The sequence below is a fragment of the Chlamydotis macqueenii genome, chromosome 3 (assembly GCF_036417535.1).
Source record: "Chlamydotis macqueenii isolate bChlMac1 chromosome 3, bChlMac1.mat, whole genome shotgun sequence".
In the NCBI taxonomy this organism is placed as follows: Eukaryota; Metazoa; Chordata; class Aves; order Otidiformes; family Otididae; genus Chlamydotis; species Chlamydotis macqueenii.
The window spans coordinates 111,311,322-111,331,170 of record NC_141558.1 but is presented as its reverse complement, the minus strand read 5'-3'; the positions used below and the strand labels follow the sequence as shown (position 1 = coordinate 111,331,170).

The window sequence follows — 19,849 nt, the reverse complement described above, 5'->3', positions numbered from 1 at the left end:
AATGAAAGGGAGCTTTCAAGGTGTATTTATTACAGAATTTGTTCCGAAGAAGTGAGGCAGTGACAAGTTTAATAAAGAAATGTCCCTGAAGAGAAGTTAAGTGATATGGACCAACCCGAGGCACTGGTCTTTGTTTTTTCACCCTTCTCCCATCTCAGTTTCTACAGGAAGCTCAGAAGCCCAACACTTTGCTACTCTGAAGAGGTCACAGCTGGCCCACATGGCTTACAACTCTTCAGGCCACACAATCCTAACCTCCTCCTCTCCCACAGCAAAGCTGAGCGGGAATTCATCAAAGCAGCTTGTTTTGGTATTGGAGTTTTCCAAAACCAAGCAACCGGAAGGCCACCGTTTTCTACACCTGTTGCTATAACAACTTAGCCAACCCTTCCTGAGATCGCAGTGCAGCAGAAATCAACACAGGACCATAGATACTTGCCACCCTGGTATAAAACCTACCATGAGGGAAAAAACCCCACCAAACAGATACTGAGCACAGACTAAGGGTGTAATTCCTGTTACAGTCAGACTCAGCCGCCCACTCTGAAGGTGTCATTCAGTATGACACATTCTAACCTAGCAGCCTTTCCTCCGATTATCTGCTTAGGACTTTACCTGTGGTCAGATGCTTGCAGCTCCGCTCTCCCATAGTACATCAAGGCTCCAGGAGTCCAGCTGTGTCTGACTTTAGTTTCAGCATTCAGATCACTGTCTAGAAGATTGATCTCTCCAGCTACGAAGCACAAAACATGATTTAAAACTCACTCAAAGCTAGTTTTATTAACAGTTAAAACCTATTTTATTAAGATGCACTTCACAGACCCCAGTAGTGGGAAGTGGTTTTTTTTTTTTGTTGTTCTTGTAGGTACATTCAAAGAAGAGCTTGTATCTTAAAAGATTTACAAGTTAGGGAGTAGGAAAAAAATACAGAAAGGACAGGGAGTGCAACAGAAACAGCTGATCACTAGAATAAGACACTTGCAAAATGGCTAACCTAAATGTCACCCAATCAATTACCTGTACAATCTGGGTTGACAGAGTCATATTAGTATTTTTCCTCCTGCCCCATTATTGAGCACAGAAACAGACCCTGTACTTGCAAAATACACTGTAAATCTGAGTAACACACAGGGACTGGAGAAATAATACACAAGAGATCGGAGAAAGCAAAACTATGCAAATCCAACCTCCAAATACTTCTTTTGCAATCCATTAGGGTGACAGAAAGTGCTCCAGACGTTATGCTAGAGTGAGGTATTATATTGCCATCAATAACAGGAAAGTTTTTAGGTCGCTGTTAGAATCATAGAATGGTTAGGGTTGGAAGGGACCTTCAAAGGTCATCTAGTCCAACCCCCCTGCAAGGAGCAGGGACATCCCTGACTAGATCAGGTTGCTCAGAGACTCATCCAGCCTGGCCTTGAACGTTTCCAGGGATGGGGCATCCACCACCTCTCTGGGCAACCTGTGCCAGTGTTCTATAACTCGCATCGTAAAAAATTTTTTCCTAATTTCTAATCTAAATCTACCCCCCTCTATTTTAAAACCATTACCTCTCGTCCTATCGCAACAGGCCCTACTAAACAGCCTATCCCCATCTTTCTTGTAGGCCCCCTTGAGGTACTGGAAGGCCACTGTCAGGTCTCCCCGGAGCCTCCTCTTCTCCAGGCTGAACAGCCCCAACTCTCTCAGCCTGTCCTCATAGGAGAGGTGCTCCAGCCCTTTTATCATCTTCGTGGCCCTCCTCTGGACCTTCTCCAACTGGTCCATGTCCTTCTTGTGCTGGGGGCTCCAGAACTGGACACAGTACTCCAGGTGGGGTCTCACCAGGGCAGAGTAGAGGGGGAAAATCACCTCCCTCGACCTGCTGGCCACGCTTCTCTTGATGCAGCCCAGGATGCGGTTGGCCTTCTGGGCCGCAAGGGCGCATTGCCGGCTCATGTTAAGCTTCTCATCCACCAGCATTGTTGGTGTTGTACTGAGGACAACAGCTATAACAATCTAGCCATTAGAACATGGGAACTTTATGTAGACTAATGATTCTGTCGAAAAGCAACAGAATAATTTCTAGACTGCCACAGCTGGATTGTTTTCAGTTCCTCAGTGAGCACCCAGCACCTTTTCAATCTATACCATGAAGCCTTTGTTCACACACTCAAGAATCATAGACTCATAGAATAGTTTGGGTCGGAAGGGTTCTGGATGAAATCCAAAACAACTTTAAGATAAAGGAGGAAAGATCCTACATACCTGTTTTTTCAAAAGGTAGTTTCTTTCTCCACCAAAGCACTCTGTCAGTCCAAGCTGGGGTTCTGCACTTATCACTTGTATCATAAGCCTCTGAGCCAACGTCATATTTATACGTTGGTCCAAAATTAATAGTCCCTTCATGGAAGTCTTTAAAAATCTATGAAAAGAAATACCATACATTTAACTGATATGCCATTATAACATATCATTTTCCCTGTGAATGAACAACATTCTGATTTTTAAACAAATTACTACATTCGAGTACTACAAAGAAGGGTCTGAAAATGCAACTTTTTCAGTCTCTCAAGGAACTAGACCAAGCCAACACACAGGTATTAAAGAAAATGAGACACACTGCCTTACTTTTCCACTGGATTTTTGCTGTTGTAGTTGATCAAATTCCAAAAGTGTCTTCCAGTCTTGACGTTTGAGAAAATAAAAGACTTCCTCATACGTTAGATCAATGCGGTAGTTAAAATCGCCACACCAGAAGACGTAGTCATGTGAGAACACGCTCCGCCCCTGGTTTAGAGGTATAGCATACCGTTAATGTTAAATCACAGTCATGAAAACACCTTTTAAATGCACTGAAGTGTACAACTCAGTCTCTCTGAATACTAAATACTGGACCTACTTAGCACATTCTATTTGTTAAAATCCATCTTGTGCTAAAATTGAATGGTTCCTTCACTGTCTTTTGCATCTCACTGAGCTGAATTTTGTAAACAAGAGTGTCAGAGTCTGACCCTTGTTTCCTAAGGTATGTCTAAACTGGGACACAAATATTTACATATTCTAAATATAACACAAAATGTGCTTCTGGCACAAGGCACATTCAGCAATGAAGGTCCTGAGTTAGGACAAGCTCCAAACTTGATCTTATGTGCACGTCGATAGTTTTGTAAATGTATTAAAATAAAACGTCAATGGAAATTCACTCCAATTCTAAGTTTAATATCTTATCCTCTAACTAGTCCTCTTTTTTTTTTTTTTTCAGTTACGCTATAAACCTCAGAGATTCCTAAAGGAAATGTTCCAGAGCTGTGGCTGTCACAGCACTAGAGGGCACTCTTTATATGCATTATACACACAAGGTATATTTGGCTGTTCTAAATGTAAAGGACATAAAACAGTTAATGAGGTTTTAGAAGGAAAAACTACCATAAGCACAACTTTATGGCCATTTGGAACAGATATTCTAGGCAGGACATTCAGATTGTCAGTATTAGCTCTTACATAAAACAACTGATTGATAAGCTGCATGTGCCAAGCCTCTAAACCTTGCAAACAACAGGAAGTTAAAATTTTATGTTTGCAAACTAAATGTGATTTTTTGCTGACTAACCAGAATACACAAACTGGTCCGTTCCCTCCCTGGTTTAGGACCTCTCCAGAGAGGTCTGAGAAAGAAAGCATTGCGGAAATTCAAGCAACCAACATTAAGCGAAGCAAAGAAGCACTGCTACCAAATCCCATGGGTTATCCGCTCGCCTGAGGAGACAAGTGAGAAATAAAACACTAAGGTGATCGATTTGACACTATTTAGGTGAAAAGTTATTCATACAGACCAACAGTGCCTACTTGCCACACTCTGAGGAAAGCGAGCAGTTCCTTGACAGTGACACATGCATGAGGAAAAAAATGAAGGGAACAGAAAGTACCACATCAGTGACCAAGAACTGATATATCGTACCTGACCAGTAGCAGCTAAAGCACTGATTTACTGAGTGGCATGGATGGTCTTTTAGGAACCCATTCTAAGGAGTGTCAGCAAGAGCTATCAATATCATGCTCTCCAGCTCTACCACCAGTCACCTGGATCTTATCCATGAGACCTTACAGACTTGCATCGTTCTGGAAGATCATCTTGAAAACTGTTCAAAGGTGAGGACTTCTCAAGCACCGCAGCAACTACATTATTTGAAAGGCACAGAACTTTTTTAAAGCAAGTGCTATATTGGGTGTTATCTAGTCTCCTGTGAAACATGCCATTTTTTTTTTTAATTTTCTTTACTATTTTCTTTTATGCCCATTCTCCACGGCACTGAGATGACTTCTGATGACCTGTCATCAAAGGTGGCCTGATAACAGCTTTCACAGCATAAAGATAAGTCTTTACCTCAAATGGTTTTAGCATACATACACCTACACTTACCATTGGGAAGCTGAGTTTCTGTGTGATTTCTTTATAATCTTCATTCCTCTCTTTCACCTGAGTCTGCCCAGCAGTTAGGTGACTGCATATAAAGCAGAAACTGGTACTATAGAACTGAAAACGAATGCTCACTGCCCCTTTATTTCCAGCTTTTCCTCCCATTCCTGTCTTCACGGTGTCTATTGCTACATCCCTGTATTTAAGAAAAAAAATGGAAAGAGAAGAGAGTAAAGGGCTACAGGGACAAACATTCAATTAACTTGGACTGCAACACAAAGGAAAAAAAGCCAGTTTACAATGCCATGTCTTCTCCCATGCAGAAAGCTTGCTGCTCTTAGGCACCATCTTTTAGGTAGCAAAGTTTCCTGATGATCTTCATGTACTTACATTTCAAATTAAGTATAACACAACACTAAATAAAACTATTTCAAAGTATTTGTCTCCTCTTCTTATCTTGCTGTATTGTTTTGAAGGGACAGTATTTCTCAAATATTGGGAATTTCTACAGAATATACTTTTCAAGTTTACCTCTACCATGATCTTTAAAACCGTGATAACTAATTTTACTACTGTATTTCCTCTCACTTTTTAACATATGGGAATCTGCTTTTCAGACAGTTAACAATTTAATTAGCATTACCATGTGTTCAAACCCAGCTTCGCAGTTTATGCCGGATTTTTCAGTTAATTAAAGAGTAACAGATCATAACCCATAATTTATTAAATCAGATGCAATAAAATCAGTGATTACTGGATACAACTATTTATACCTAACTACTAAAATGAGTTCTGTACTGATGACAAATTGCTTAGGGCCTCCACGTTGTTAATTACAGAGTACTTCAATGTCATGCTTAGCACACACTTCACTACAGAAAGACGCCGTGGCAAAGCAGACTACCTGCTCGCAGGAAAAGTTCTCCCAGATAGCCAGCCAGGCAAAAATAAAGCATGCCTGTCTGATCAGATAAGTAAGTGATGAAATCATTGTTGTAACCAACCCCAGCACCTCACATATCCTTCCCAGTGAGAAAATTCTACTTTCCAGATAGAAGTCAAGCAGATCTGGGGGAGAATATTACCGGCTTTAAGCAAGGGGCGGGCAGAAAACCACTAAGTCTTATTTGAGTTATTGTCAGGCATTTATAATCAGAATGACGCAAGGTGTTACAAGCTCTTTCTTTCCTTCTTTCATTTTCTTCTCTATTCCTTCGTCTCGTCTTTTCTATCTTTTTTCTCCCTCCTTATGTTCCTCTCTTTTCTTGACTACAGAAAACCACCAGAAGACACCCTCAGGGAGGCAAAGAGGACCATCGATGTTTTCTCTGCAAAGATGGGTTTTAAGCACTCCAAAAGATGAACATGTTCAGTCTTTTCACTCTAAGGAGTTCTCCCTTCCTGCTGTGTGCCTACCCATCTGCCAACTGATATTTATCTGACTTTCATTCAAGGCAAAGGTCATGTTGAGATAACCCACTGTACATTCAACTGCTTTTATTTCATCGATGCATTCACTGCTGTATAAGCTTCAGCTATTCTCTCATTTCATTTCTCTGTTCTCTAACTTCTGTCCTAATCTCTTGTAAGCACAGAAGCTTTTTTTTTCTGCACTTCTGATCATTTTTGTTTTCCTTTTCTAGACATAGGGAAAACTACACAAGCATACAGGTTAGGTTTTATTATGTTCATATAACATGTAGCAGCATATTAGCATTAAATTATGAAACTTGTTCACTAAAATCAAACTCTTCCCTTTTTTTCTTGAGTTTCAAAGGGCTACATCCAATTCCTACCAGTTTGACAGCTGCAATAGAGCCACTGTCATGTGCTGCTTCCAATTTTGATTTAAACCATGCACTTCCTGCTGGATTAATCACATTTCTGGTAAGCCAGGTGAAAACTCAAAAACTGACAGAAATATTTCTCCTCTGGACTGCTTCATATCAGCAAAAATATTTAATATTTAAAAATCATGTTAAAGAAAGACTACTGGGAAGATCGCAACACAAGACCATCGGGGTTACCTGGATTGTTTTACTCTGCCTAGCCTACAGCACTTGACGTTGCACAAGCTCTGCACTCACCTTCTCAGTAGATATGAGATCACAAGGAAGAAAGAGGCAGCTTTTGATATTTCAATCACAAAATGCAGTGGCCAATCAGTTCCCCTAACAGGGGTAGAGGGCATGATTTGGATCACTCTGAACTTTAAGGTCAGACAGATATCCAAAGATAGTTTTGACTAATTATTCATTTCCTCTCCTTAACACTTAGCCTGCATGACCCTTGCCCACAGCAAAGACATTTTAACGCAGATATCTCTGCGGCTTGGTAATCTTCCAGGGGCAAGAGGAGCTTGGTCGGTCTCCAGGGACATCAGTGCTAGGAAGCTGAGGACACTCAGCTCTGCAACCTCCTGACTAGGCAGGTTCTTGTGACATCCGGGAGAGACAAACGCTTAATGGGCCCTTATAGCTCTCAATTCTACAAAATGTCAGGGGCAAAACTAGCTTTCTTTCTCCCACTCCCCTTTCCAACTTTCCCAATACTCTTTTCAGGTCTGGAACCAGCCCTGTTTCCATACTGAAACACTAAAGAGAGTGTTAGAAGGTAAAATCTGCCCTTCAGGCAGAGGCAGGCACTTGCCTTTACTTGGTGCTCCAAACACTCTTGGACTTACTAGCTCAGGTGATTTATTTTCCAGAAAGACAGCACCCAAACAAGGTGATACATCCTGGCTGCCCACCTGGAGCATGCTCAGCTTCTCAGCTGAACTGAGGAAGATATCAGGGCTGCCTCGCCTTTGTGCTACCAAGGAGGATGGACTCCATACTACTGCTGCCTGGAAACATGTCTCTCTCCCACACTGAGCAGAGACCAGAATCCAGGTTTGCATGATTCCCATCAAGCTGAAAAATCAGTCCCACTCTCTCTGGCCACACTTCAGCAGCAAACGTTACTAAAGACACAGGTTGGGGATTGTTTTGTTTTGGTTTTTGGTTTTTTTTACCTGATGAAGGGGACGTGATATGGTCGTACAAAGATGAAAAGACAAACACCAACAAGCTGTGCTGATGTCAACTGAATGTAGCGATGAGTCCTGGAAATAGCTTTTTGAAGCTGCTCTCCCCACATTTTTCTATTTGTTGTACTGGAACAAACATAAAATCATTTAATGGAATCAAAACAAGCCACATAGTGTCAATAAAATGAGCAGATTAACTGTGCATTAGGTTTACAAACATCCCATTAGGCTGCAGAACTGGAAGTGCTGTAGGACGCCTGGCAGAGACAGATAGTACCTCCTTACGAGCCAGTGCAGAGCTAGCAGGGTCTAGGTACAGCGCACAAACCCAGTCATCCTACTTCTGGATGTGAGAGGGATTTTGTCTAGTATGCTTAGAAAGATCCACGCTCACATCACGTTTGATACCCGCATTCACTGGGGACAACTGGAAGCTGATTGTAGCAATCATAACCCAAAAAACAAAAATCCATGTCAATCCCATGACTTGTAAGATTTCTTGTGTTCAAGTGAAGAGGAGATCTTCTTTGTATCTGTTCTGACTGCAAGATGTCTGGCTACCCACAGCTGCTGGCTGTCCTTAGCTGAAGCTTTGTGGGTGGGTACATATACTTTTGCTTCTGCAGACCTAGCTATTTCTTCTCTCCAAAGTTAACTGAGAGGCGCAAATATACTGCCAGACCCGCAGCCGTGCTAAGCACTGCTGTAAACTCGTAATTCCCAAAACAGACAACTAACTGGTCAGCCTGATGAATCAGCATTGGAAACTTTATCTTCAGGGATCCACCTCGATTCAGATTCAAAAGGACCGGTATACACCACAGCTGACACGCCAAGCTAAGGCTTTGCCTTTAACTCCTTCTTTAGCCGTAATTTTCACAAACTCAATTAGCCACAGAGACATTTCGTTGATTTTAGAATTCCCACATGAATGCCAATTATGTTTGTAGTCACTGAGTACATTTTTCCAAGATCAGACAGGGGTTTAAGGGCAAGCGTTAAATCAATGTCAACCATCGGAATTCTTCTCTGCCAACATAAAGACTTAAAAGACTTGGAAAACACAGTGTGCTCTACTGTGCAGAAGTTCACAGAGAAACAGCACTTTCAACACCATCCCAGTATCATTTGTTAACAGCAAACATATTTCCCACTATGATTACAAGCAACAGATGTGAAAGGAAGTATCTATACATCTGACCCATAAAAAAAATAATTACTCTGGAGGTTTTTGTTTGGCTGGTTCTTTTCAGGGAGAGGGTGCTCTTTTTGGGTTGTTTTTGAGTTTTGTTTTGAGTTGTGAGTTGGGTTCTTCTGTTATTTTCAGGGGTTTTTTACCTACCTGGCATTCACAATATTCCCTGCACTTAATTCAACCATCTCTTCAAATCCCACTGCAAATATATCAGGAGGGCAGTTATCATCTGTTGGCAAGAGGGAAAAGCCATACAAAAGTTACTATTTTGTTGCTTCTTCTAATGACTTATTTTCTAATTTCTGTCAGAGTTCATTCCTGCAGTTCTATCTTGTGTATCCCCTGCCAAGCTATACATATTCATAGCTCCTTTAATCTAATCTCACAAAACAACCCCTGCAGTTCCTCTGAATTTTTTTTCCTGCTTTTCTCCCACCAGTTGGTCTCCATCTCGCTTGCAGGAAGCAGCTCAGTACAGAGCATTATACTGTAGCAATGTTAAGATGAGAAAACATTCAGTGTTCTCTCTCCCTCACCCCACTCATCACTAAAGCCACAACATGTCACTACCCACCATCTTTCACCCACTTGTCATTTTACCCAACATGCTTTTCCTTTTCAACACTGATTCCTATGTAACTGAACTTACTGTCCACACGCTGGTATGTCACTTCCATCTCAACGCCTTTAGTAAATGTATCTACTAGTTTAAGGAAGCCTTTGAAGTTTCTTCTTATTTTCTTTATTCTGAGTCCTTCCTAGATGACCTGCACTTAAGATTAGGTTAGGTCACTCTAGAGCACAGTGCAGTGACCCTCTCTTCCCTGGCTCAGGCCTGCGGATATTGCCCAGGTAAAACAGCAAAGATCAAACGCTCTCGTATAATAGTGTGAGGTGTATCTGTTGACTCACCAGGACTGCCCATTGCCTAAAAGGATTTTTTCTTTTTTTTAAATGTCATATGGCCAAGTAACAGCAACTTAATTCAATACGAAGATCTAAATAGTAGACAACCACAGGAACCTAAATCGGATCTGCCTCAGAAAATATGAACGAAAAGTAAAGTAAAATATGCAGTAACTCTCTGTAGATACAAGGGTGCAACTAGCACATAACAGCTACCCTCCTTCACTGGCTTAACACGACAAGCACTGTCACATGTGGATTTCCCATTAATGATTTTGGACGTTTGTCTTTGAACACTTACCCATTCATGTAGGCACTGCACTGACATTGCCATGGGCACATATTTGCATGGTCATACCCTAGCTCTGCCCATTCACGTAACTCAGCTCTCTTCCAGAAGCTGCTTAGACCTATCACGTTATGGTTGCCTATACCATGTAGATCTACTCTTCCAGTTCTCTCTGGGGAAGGCCTGACAAGGTTAGCATATGACAGGCTCTCAACAAATTTTAATATCATGAGCACAGTCATGTGCTAACACATCTAAACTGTTTCTGAAACAGACTGGACCAATGATCCACCTACGCTTCTCAGAGTACAGTGGTCTGCACCTAATCACATATCCATTCACTCAAGCATTAAGAGTTCAACTGAGACAACTTGTATAAGTAGCTAAGGATTTGAGGAACAAATTTCTGAGCTTCAAGGTTAGGCACAGGACTATCCCTTTGATGCCCGCAGGAAACTAAACGTTCCACTGTAACAACAAAAGCACAGGTTTTGCCATAGGTTTGCAACTACTCAATTTTTAAATTACAGAGCATTCACTTTTCATTTTCCATAATAAAAATCTGTAAATCAATTCCAATACCTGACCTTGTTCTGTAAATAAGAAATTCAGCAGCCAATTTAAGCAAGCCACAAGCACAAGAGATTTCTATACTGCTAAAAAAAAAAAAGGAAATTGCCTTCAACAAAATAAATCTTTTTGTCTGAAGGCTTTGATAGTAACAGTTCCAGACAATCTCAGAGTTCAGATTGTACAGGTATGTCTAGCTCCAGATAAAGACCAAAGAGACATTCTGAGGGCACCTAAGCATGTAGCTCCCACTCACAATGAAGAACAAGGAACAGAGATACAGAAGAAGAAATTGAAATATGAGATGCAGAATAGGCAGATACATCTCATGACAGCATAAAAGAAACATCTGAATTCTACCCTGCTGAAGGTTCAGAACAGTGACATGGTATAGACTCAGGAGTTGCTCTGGCTGTCAGCAACTCTTCACGCACCATTCCACTGCTGCAGGGGGACAGCACAAGTCTACATGGAGCTGAATACACCCCTAAGAACTGACATAAAACGCCCTTCAAGATGCACTGCCTTTGAAAAGAACAGCGAATCTTGTGTCCCAACTCACCCTCTCTAGAGATGCCAGCAAATATTGCTTACCCATTTTGACTGTGAAGTCTTACCCTGAAATTCAGAAACTCCAGAAAGCTTAGGGGAGTCCAGCAGCCAGTCGGTCAGCTCGCTGGTACCGAGGATGTTGCTTCGAAACTGCTTTCCCCCATTCACATTCCAGGTCCCCGTAGCAACACGAACACGTTTGAAGCTTGTGAATTCAAACTGGCGCTCTGACATGGCCTTCAAAATACTTGGAGTTACTGACAGGAGAGGGGAGAGAGAAAGAGGGTGTGTAAGAGAAGAATGTGCTGTAAAAGGACAGAAAACATACAGACAGCAGCGACACAGTCACTGTGAAATAATGACATCACCCTACCAGCAACACAAAAGCTAAGGGATAACTCCAATGGCAATAACTACAAGATAACTGGGGTTGACATCAGCAATTTCTCTTCCAGAAACCAGGCACCCTTTAAAAATTTGTGAAGGGCTGGTGACTCAGTTTTCGCATATGTTTTCCTGCGCTTCTTCAAGTAATAAGGAAACAAAATCTTCTTCCTGCCTTAATCATCCTCCTTTGTAGTTTAGCCTACAACAATCAAGCACGTCACAAGTTATGACTTAAACTGAAGCCCTAAGAAGTTTAGAGTGTGGAGGGAAAGGTGGAGAGCCATCAGTCTCACATCAGTTCAAAACTAGCACTGTCATGGCTCTCTAGCCTGGTTAGAACTCCTCACAGGAAACTGCTATATTCACTTATATTTTATGAGTCTAGAAAACTAGCAATGTGGGGTTTTTTGTGTGTAAGCAACTCAGGTAACCTTAATCTTTAACCACCTGATTTGCACAGGCAGCCCGACATAGAGAAGCTATCTATATTTTCCTAGTGGTCTCCATCAGGGAACAGCCCCAGGATTGAAGTGGCACTGAACAGTTCACATCTATCCTATTAAAATCCAGTAGTTCTCTGGAGCAAACTGGCCACCTGATAATGCTTGTGGGTGCAATTATCCTATATTTTGCACACAAGTATCTTCTCAGAGAAAGATAACTTGGTTTACTCTAAACGGGTGCAAACAAGTGTGTAAATGTTGTGGACTATCAGGGCCCTGGAGTAAAGCAGGGAATGAACAAACACATAACAACATAAATGTGCCTTTTAAGATCCAAATGGTTAAAAGCATGTACAAAGTGCAGGCCAAAAATAAAGAGACAAAAAAATCTGAGCTCAAGAGGCTTCCTCAAGACAAAGTCAGGCAGGATTAGACTGAGAATATAGCCCTAAAATATTTCCTTCTAGTCCAAGTCCTCTAAGCTGTCAGAGGAGATCATCATCAAAGAGCAGACAAACACACTCAGAAGTCCAAAACAAAATAGGAGAAATATATACAGTGGAATTAAAACACACAGAGTTGCGCTATGGTCACTTGAAAGCAGTGTTTTAAACAATAGATTTGTGCAAAAGTAGCTTATTAATTGATTTTTTCAAAAGAGTGCAATTGCTTATATCTGACAGCTAAAAACAGACACAAGAGAAAAGCGAAGGATTTACACAGGCCTTACCCAGCAGTGCAGTGTGGTCCATGAGCATCTTGCCTTTGTCTGCATATTCCTCCCTGAAGAAGTCACCCATGAGCAGCAACTCGATGGCTTCCTGCTTTACTGCATCAAAGAAATTTGACTGAATGGTGCGAGACACAGAGCGGGCGCCATCCTTGAGTTTCCCAACCTACATCAGACAGGAATCATCAGTGCAAGTGACACTGAAGAGTAAATCAGACATCTTTCTTTACTTGCGAATAAACAGTTTTGCCATTTTTCTTTACCTTGTGCTTCCCCTCAAGGGCACGACTGCCAGTAAATACTCTGCTCAGATTATGACCGTTGAGAGTCCACATCACTTTGTAGGATTCCACAAAGCGCTCAATTACAGATTTAGAGTTCAACCCCAGGCTCTCTAATTGAGCAAGCAGGATCTGGATTAGGTGCAGAAGGAGAAAAATCAACAACATTGTTCTTAAATGTGTTTTTACTTTCTATCCTCAGTTTAAGTATCCCAGCCAGCACCATTCTGTATCATAGAGCTGGCAAGACAGACTTGTATAACTGAGGTTTAAGCCTCCTTTCCTGTCTTTCCCATGGAACAGACAATGTATGCAGTACGGGCATCCATGACAAACTCACCTCCAGCGCAATGAAGGACTGTACGCTATTACTACGATCCAGGCAGTCCAAACAATTCATTCGAAAAGTACCTGTCTGCAGACTTTGGTAACCAAACATAAAAGGAGGGAGGAAAAAAAGGGTACATTTTAAAATAACATCTAATTATGAGTTGATTGAACAAGATCAAATGTTCAGCCTGAATACACCCACCCACATTTTGATGGTGCAAGCACATTGTGCACAATGTATTCCATTAACACACTTAATTACTTGACTACATCTGCAACACTGTACTAGCAAATCCATATACTGGTAATTTTGCATATTCCAAACAATGGGAATGTAATTAAGCCAAATAATCTATCTAGCGCCAAGACTATACTTTGACTCAAAATTGTATTTCAGGATGTTCATTCACACTCATGGTCCACACACAGGAAGAAACTTGGGAAGGCCAGGACAGGTGGTGCGTGGCGATGCTGGGACAGAGGGGCAGGGACACTCACCGTGGACTTACATTCTTGCCCTTTGTGAAGATTCCAAAGTCTTCCCAGTGCAACTTCAGCTGAGGCCTCAGCAAATTTTCCAGTTTCTCAGTTTTCCCCCCTTTTGTAAACTGGTGGTAGTCAAAGTTTATCATGGGAGTGTCTTCCGCATGGGAAGAGGCCCACAGCAGTTTCTGTTTAGACAGAGAATGAAGGAAAACAAATCCTACTCAAGCCACAATGTAAGGATTGACACTAGCATGCTTTTATCATTGCTAAGCTTTGATTGTTTATCACGTTTTTCATATTGAGAAGTTCACAGGGAATTTTAAAAGGCCAGACATGCCAAGAGCAACTGAAGTTCCCTATTTTGTTTTCTTCCCAAAACTAAACTGGATTGCTAGACCTCAATTTTTCTGCAGGGGAACTCAAACTGTAGCTGCAAAGTATACATCAGAATTGTTCCTGTCTGCACCTTGGCTAGTGGCAGCCCTGCAGCAGTGAGTTGCTACCTCTGCGCGTGAGGGTGTACAGCAATGGTGATGCTCGGGACAGGCTCAGGACCAGGACCCTGATAGGAAGGGTATCCAGAGACACTTAAGGTAGAAGAGTATAAAAGCGCATGGGTGTATTTTTTAACCATTCCTGAAGTGCCAAGACATGGGAAAATGTGGCTCTAAATTTACGTAGAGGGTACCTGGGGAGCAAGTAAGAAGGAAATGATGTCCCAGGAAATAAATTATAAAATGTTTGTGGTGAACCACAAACGTGAAAGAAGAGGCACAAATAGCCTCATCATTTCATCTCCCATTTCCATGACCTCACATCCATTTCCGTAATCACCACAAATTTCATTAAGGTATGCGTAACAGATAGGGCAATAACACATCCTGCTTTCCAGGACAAAGCCAGAGAGAATTGTTATATTGACTCCAACCATGCAAGCCTTTGTCTATTCCCTTCCCTCCTGCACATTCTCATCTCAAGAGATGAGTGCTTTTCTCCACTTAGATTGTGGCACAAAACTAAACAAAACAATTCTGATATTACATTAAAAGCGTACATGCAGCAGTTACACCAGTAAAATTGCATCAAGTAAGGCACTAAGCCTTCCCTGCAGAAACAAATTTAAAGGGGTTCCCTGGTGTTTGGAGAGAGACATGCAAAATATATTTCATTACTGTTATAAAAGCCAAAACACTTGGTATTTGCTTCTCTGTTGTCGACATCTCAACTTACCTTTACAGCCTGTTGGCACTAGTAATGCACTTGAAGATATTTACCCACTGCATCAGTGTAAATCGTAACTCTACACTACAGCACTGCTTTTACTGTAAACATAATCACATTTGCTATAGTGGATGCTTATGAGAGCAACAGCATTACTGGGAACGGTATCGGTTTTTTGGTCTGGTAACAGCTGATCCAGGTAACAGCTGAAGGTAAGCTGGTAATTTACAATTTTTCATTTGTTCCTGTTGCATAGACAAATGGTAGCAGTGACATTCTGATCAATGAAACTCAGCAGTGGTAATTACAAGAATATTTTGAACGAACTCTGATAAAAATTACTAAGCTTGCAGCAAGAGTTGGGAGAAGAGGAAGGAATACAAGCAAAGGGAGATGGATGGTAGGTGGCAGATGCCTCATCTCTGGAAACATTCAGCACAATCCAGATGCTTTCAGGTATTAGTTGTGCCTAGGGACGTGTAGGGGCCAGGGAAACCTTCCTCTTCCTACACCAGACTGTCATCTGCTGCTCAGGCAGCCAATTCCCATCACAATCAGAGCAAGATTGCTATTTCCCATTACAATCAGAGCAAGACAGCCTGCTTACGCTCAGCGAGACAGGGTCAGGGCCTGGCACCCAAGCAGTTCTGGCAGTCCCAAGGCCAAGTTGGATGAGGCTCTGAGCAACCTGATCTCATTGAAGATGTCCCTGCCCACGGCAGGGGGCTTGACCTTTAAAGGTCCCTTCCAACTCGAACTATTCTATGGAGAAACAAAGAAATAAACTAATGACAGAAAAGGAGAAAAGTTTTCATTCTTAATCATTCCTTTATGAATTACTTTCCTTGTCATTCAAGCTCTTTAAAATCATCAAAGTGAATATCAACTATCTACTCTTTCAAAAAATCCATTTATGAAAACACGAAGGTAAAGAAAAACTAAGAGGTGGTTGTTTGGAACAGGTACTAAACTTCAGTTTCTAGTGCTGTCAGTTCAAACTCTTTCAGTTCAGAGTGCTTTCATAATTTATTTCTTTTTAAACATCAATAAAGTTTAGCAATTAAAACAGATCTGTATTTAAAATAAATGAACGAATGCAAGATCTTTATTCTAGAGATGCCCTGTTTCTGACTTAATCTCTATTTGTATGATACCAGCCAGAACATTGTCTTCAAGAATGCGAGTGTCTGATAAAATATCAGTCTTACATTAACAAGAAAAGTCAGATTTGTATCCTCGTAAGTTGAGTGTTTTGCAGGTGATCATCTTTTACCCCTAAATTTCAATATTTTTGCAAAATAAACTATAAAAACTATTTTAAAGATAGATAAGCCTCTATAATCTCTTGATTGCCCTATGTCATGCAGAAATTCAGTTAGAGGCTGAAAACAGAAGCTAGGACCAGACTTCACTTCTGTACCTTCCTCATTGCCTTGGAACCTTTAGTCATAATCACTTTCTTCGGCTACCTTCTGTACAGGGGACTTTCATTTTGTCACTTTCCTCTGGGGAAGCCAACAGTCCTCACCAGCTCTTTTGGAGCAGGAGGAAAGGGTCGCACAGAAAAACTGCCGAAAAACTCAAGACACTCCACCTCGAGTACATTACTCCAACAGAGGGGGAAACAAATCAGGAATTATTTAACTACAATTTTCATTTTGCTTAGTTCCACACAGTAAACATTTGAACTCACAACTGCTGTATCATCCTTTACCAATGATAAATACATAACACTTACTCCAGGTGCATACTTAAACCATTCTTCATATGATTCCTAGGAAGATACACTCCAAAGTATCCGTGTCGGATTTTTAAAGCAACAGGCACTTAGGAGGCAGATTTCCATCAGCCTCCAGCCAGATTCAGGCAGTTACGCGCTGCTGCAAATCCCACTCAGTGCCAATCCCCGGCTTCAAGTACACATGAGCTTTCAGTATGTGGCAACAAAAATGCTGCACTAGAACTCAGCGCAGCTTTAATTCTAAAATGCCTGGCATCCTGAAAGCACAATCCAGATGCTTTCAGGTATTAGTTGTGCCTAGGGACGTGTAGGGGCCAGGGAAACCTCCCTCTTCCTACACCAGACTGTCATCTGCTGCTCAGGCAGCCAATTCCCACCACAATCAGAGCAAGATTGCTATTTTCCATTACAATCAGAGCAAGACAGCTTGCTTACGCTCAGCGAGACAAGGTCAGGGCCTGGCACCCAAGCAGTTCTGGCAGTCCCAAGAGGCACCTGACTGCATAGGTGACTATACTATGATAAAGCTGACCACAATTCATTTTTGCAAATGTGAACTACTCTTAGGAAAATTAGGGTAATTTTTTTAAAAGTCTGGTTAAAGAGAATATGCATGAATGTATGAAGAAATAAGCAGGAAAGCAGTGCTGGAAATTAAGCCACGAGACTACAAAGCACCATTCTCTCAGTATGTAACATCTAGTAAATAGATAACATCATTTCTTAAGATATACTATTCATCACCTACTGGGCCAGATGGGAAACAGAAGAACATAAAGGCTCAGAGGCAATCAGTAGTTTAAAAAATAAATAAATAAACAAACAAATAATTGCTTTTACCTTAAAAGCCCGGTTGAGCACCTCCTCTCCTCCTCTGCTTCCCAACAGGTTAACAATCACTTGTTTTCCATACTGCTCTTTCAGAAGCGTCATATGCCTACAGGAAAAGTAACCATAATAAGTACTAAACAAAATCTTGTTACGTTGCCTACTACCTTTTCCAAAATACAGAAGTATAAATCACTGGTTGCTCCATCCAGCAGAAAGTTTAGGCCACAGCAGCTACACACATCTTCCTTAGCTTCCTTGCAATCAAATACTACAAATGGTGAAAGTACACAATTAATGGACACGGTATTTTGTACTGAACTTGAAGAAAGAAGCACATTAGGAAACAGGCCCCAGATCTTTTGTCACTGTTAGCTTTGATATTGCCCTTTGTATGCTCCCACCTCTTGGCTGTCAGCCTGGGAACTACACAGAAAAGACAAGAAGAGAGGAAAACATATCACACTTCAACAGGAATTAGCCAGCGTCTTGCAGGGCTGAGCCAACAAAAAGTCAGCAGCAGCAATGGGGCCTAGAACACCAGTGCCAAGGCCAGAGAGGCCCAAACACTTATGTCATAGGTGACAGGGTTCAAACATCTCTGAGCTACCACAACATTGAGACATCCACTCTCAACTTAATTAAATTAAGCAGGAAGGTTAGTAATCATAAGAACTGCTGGGCTGGATCAAACCAAAGGTCCTTTCAGACAAGTGGCCTGGCCCAGATTCTTCAGGAAAAACACAAAATAAGACAACTATAAACCAGTATTTTATTTTGGCATATATCCCCAACCTCTCAAAGCCTGACATTTAGGGACTCTCAAGTCAAGAGCTTTTAGCCAGATGCAGAGGCACCCATTCTCCTCTCAATAAATTTTTTTTTCAAGTTGGCATGTGTGTGCTACAGGCGCTGTGCTGGCTCATCAAGAAACAATTAGATCTAAAAGCCATCTTCCATCATGTACTAACAACATTGCAGTAGTATTTAACAGGAAGTTGGATAGAAATAGACAAGAAAAATAAAATAAGCAAAGCAACATGCAACAGCAAAGTGTCAGAAAAACAGCAAGCACACATCTTCTGGCATGCACGCATCTTCTGGCATGCATCTTTAAGGCCTATAACCAGATATAAGCCACACAGAAAACAAAGGAATAGGAGAAAAGAAAGAAAAAGTTATCAGCATGGCCTTCAAGAAATGCCTAAATATATTTTCGGGTGCTATTTATGTTCGTGATTCTGCAACCAGTTCTCTGTACACAAACTCTTCCCATACATTTGCACTCCTCTGATCTCAGCATCAAGATCTTACTTCTCCGCCAATGTTGCTTCCTCCTTACAACAAAACTGCTGAAGCTCAGGTCACCTGCTTGAGTACCGTAAGCAGAGCTGCCTGCAGATTTCTTAGGGAGAGGGGATGAAGAAGACCCACTAACAAGACTACCATTAATTTCTCACAATGCCTTCTCAACACATTAACCTATCAGATGGGAAAATGTAACAGGCTAAATCCACTCTAATACTCTCAGAAAAGCTGTAGCAGGTTGTTAAGTTTCAGTGTTTTTTTACATATAAGCACTTGCTTACTTCTTGCCCATTTTCAAAGGACGGTCTTTTGCAGATCTGTAAGCAGACAGATCCCTAACTTCATCTAACCTAAAGGCTTTACTGTGCACAAGGCAAAGGAGGAATAGCGCAAGTTGATCCTCATGTTCATGTCTCTTACAAGAAAACTATTCACCAGTTGCATCAGGGTCAGAGAGAAAAGATTCTCTGAGCTAAATGGTTTTACAGAGTTGTTCCTTGCTGAGGTACTCTCAATTTTTTGGGCAGCCCAAGAGGATGCTGAATAACTTAGTGTTTCCTTCTCATATAAATTATCTCTGCTGTGGAATGCAAACCTCTAAGATGGAGCTTTGGGGACACCGGGAGGGCAAGTTACCATGGTACCAGATGGCCACAAGACCACAAGTCTTGAATTTACTAGGATTTAAGAGCCTTGAAAAGCTTGGAGAATGTAGGCTAAGACCTATAGGAGCAGGGACTGCTGTGGTGCATAGTCGCTTTAGATTCTAATTCTTGTTCGGGGTCTTCAGTGCTGCAAAACTAGCAACAGTCACTAACGCTACATTTGCTAACCAGCAAATAAAGGAATTAACAGGCCTTACCCAAAATCAACATAAACTCTGATCTGCCAAAATCAAATCAAAATAGAATTAATCACATGACCTGGCACTTACAAGTTGAAAATTTCCCACAGGCCAAATCCTTCATGTCCTTTTCAGGCAATGTTCCCACTGATGTCCATGGGAGTTTGCTCTTAAAGGATAGAACTTCACAGTCAGACATTCAAAGGAATCAAGCTAACTTATGGGGTTTTTCTACAGTTTCCAGCTGACAAGCAAAGTATTAATGGTTTAAAAACATTTACAAGCCAGTCTTTGGGTAAAGTAGAAAA

The 19,849-nt window shown here is 41.4% G+C and overlaps 1 protein-coding gene across 2 annotated transcripts in view; it reads right to left on the bottom strand.

Annotated features, from left to right (window-relative positions):
• SYNJ2 (synaptojanin 2) overlaps positions 1-19,849 on the bottom strand; it is a 68,207-nt gene that overhangs the window by 13,110 nt on the left and 35,248 nt on the right. For both annotated transcript variants that reach the window (XM_086745935.1, XM_086745936.1), the window contains 12 exons: positions 17,402-17,498; positions 13,612-13,784; positions 13,124-13,205; positions 12,766-12,915; positions 12,503-12,668; positions 11,008-11,199; positions 8,773-8,854; positions 7,416-7,556; positions 4,406-4,598; positions 2,614-2,772; positions 2,251-2,407; positions 616-733 (listed from right to left, as the gene is read on the bottom strand). In XM_086745935.1, the coding sequence (XP_086602061.1) occupies positions 616-733; positions 2,251-2,407; positions 2,614-2,772; positions 4,406-4,598; positions 7,416-7,556; positions 8,773-8,854; positions 11,008-11,199; positions 12,503-12,668; positions 12,766-12,915; positions 13,124-13,205; positions 13,612-13,784; positions 17,402-17,498 (1,710 nt within the window). The remainder of the gene's footprint in view (positions 1-615; positions 734-2,250; positions 2,408-2,613; positions 2,773-4,405; positions 4,599-7,415; positions 7,557-8,772; positions 8,855-11,007; positions 11,200-12,502; positions 12,669-12,765; positions 12,916-13,123; positions 13,206-13,611; positions 13,785-17,401; positions 17,499-19,849) is intronic.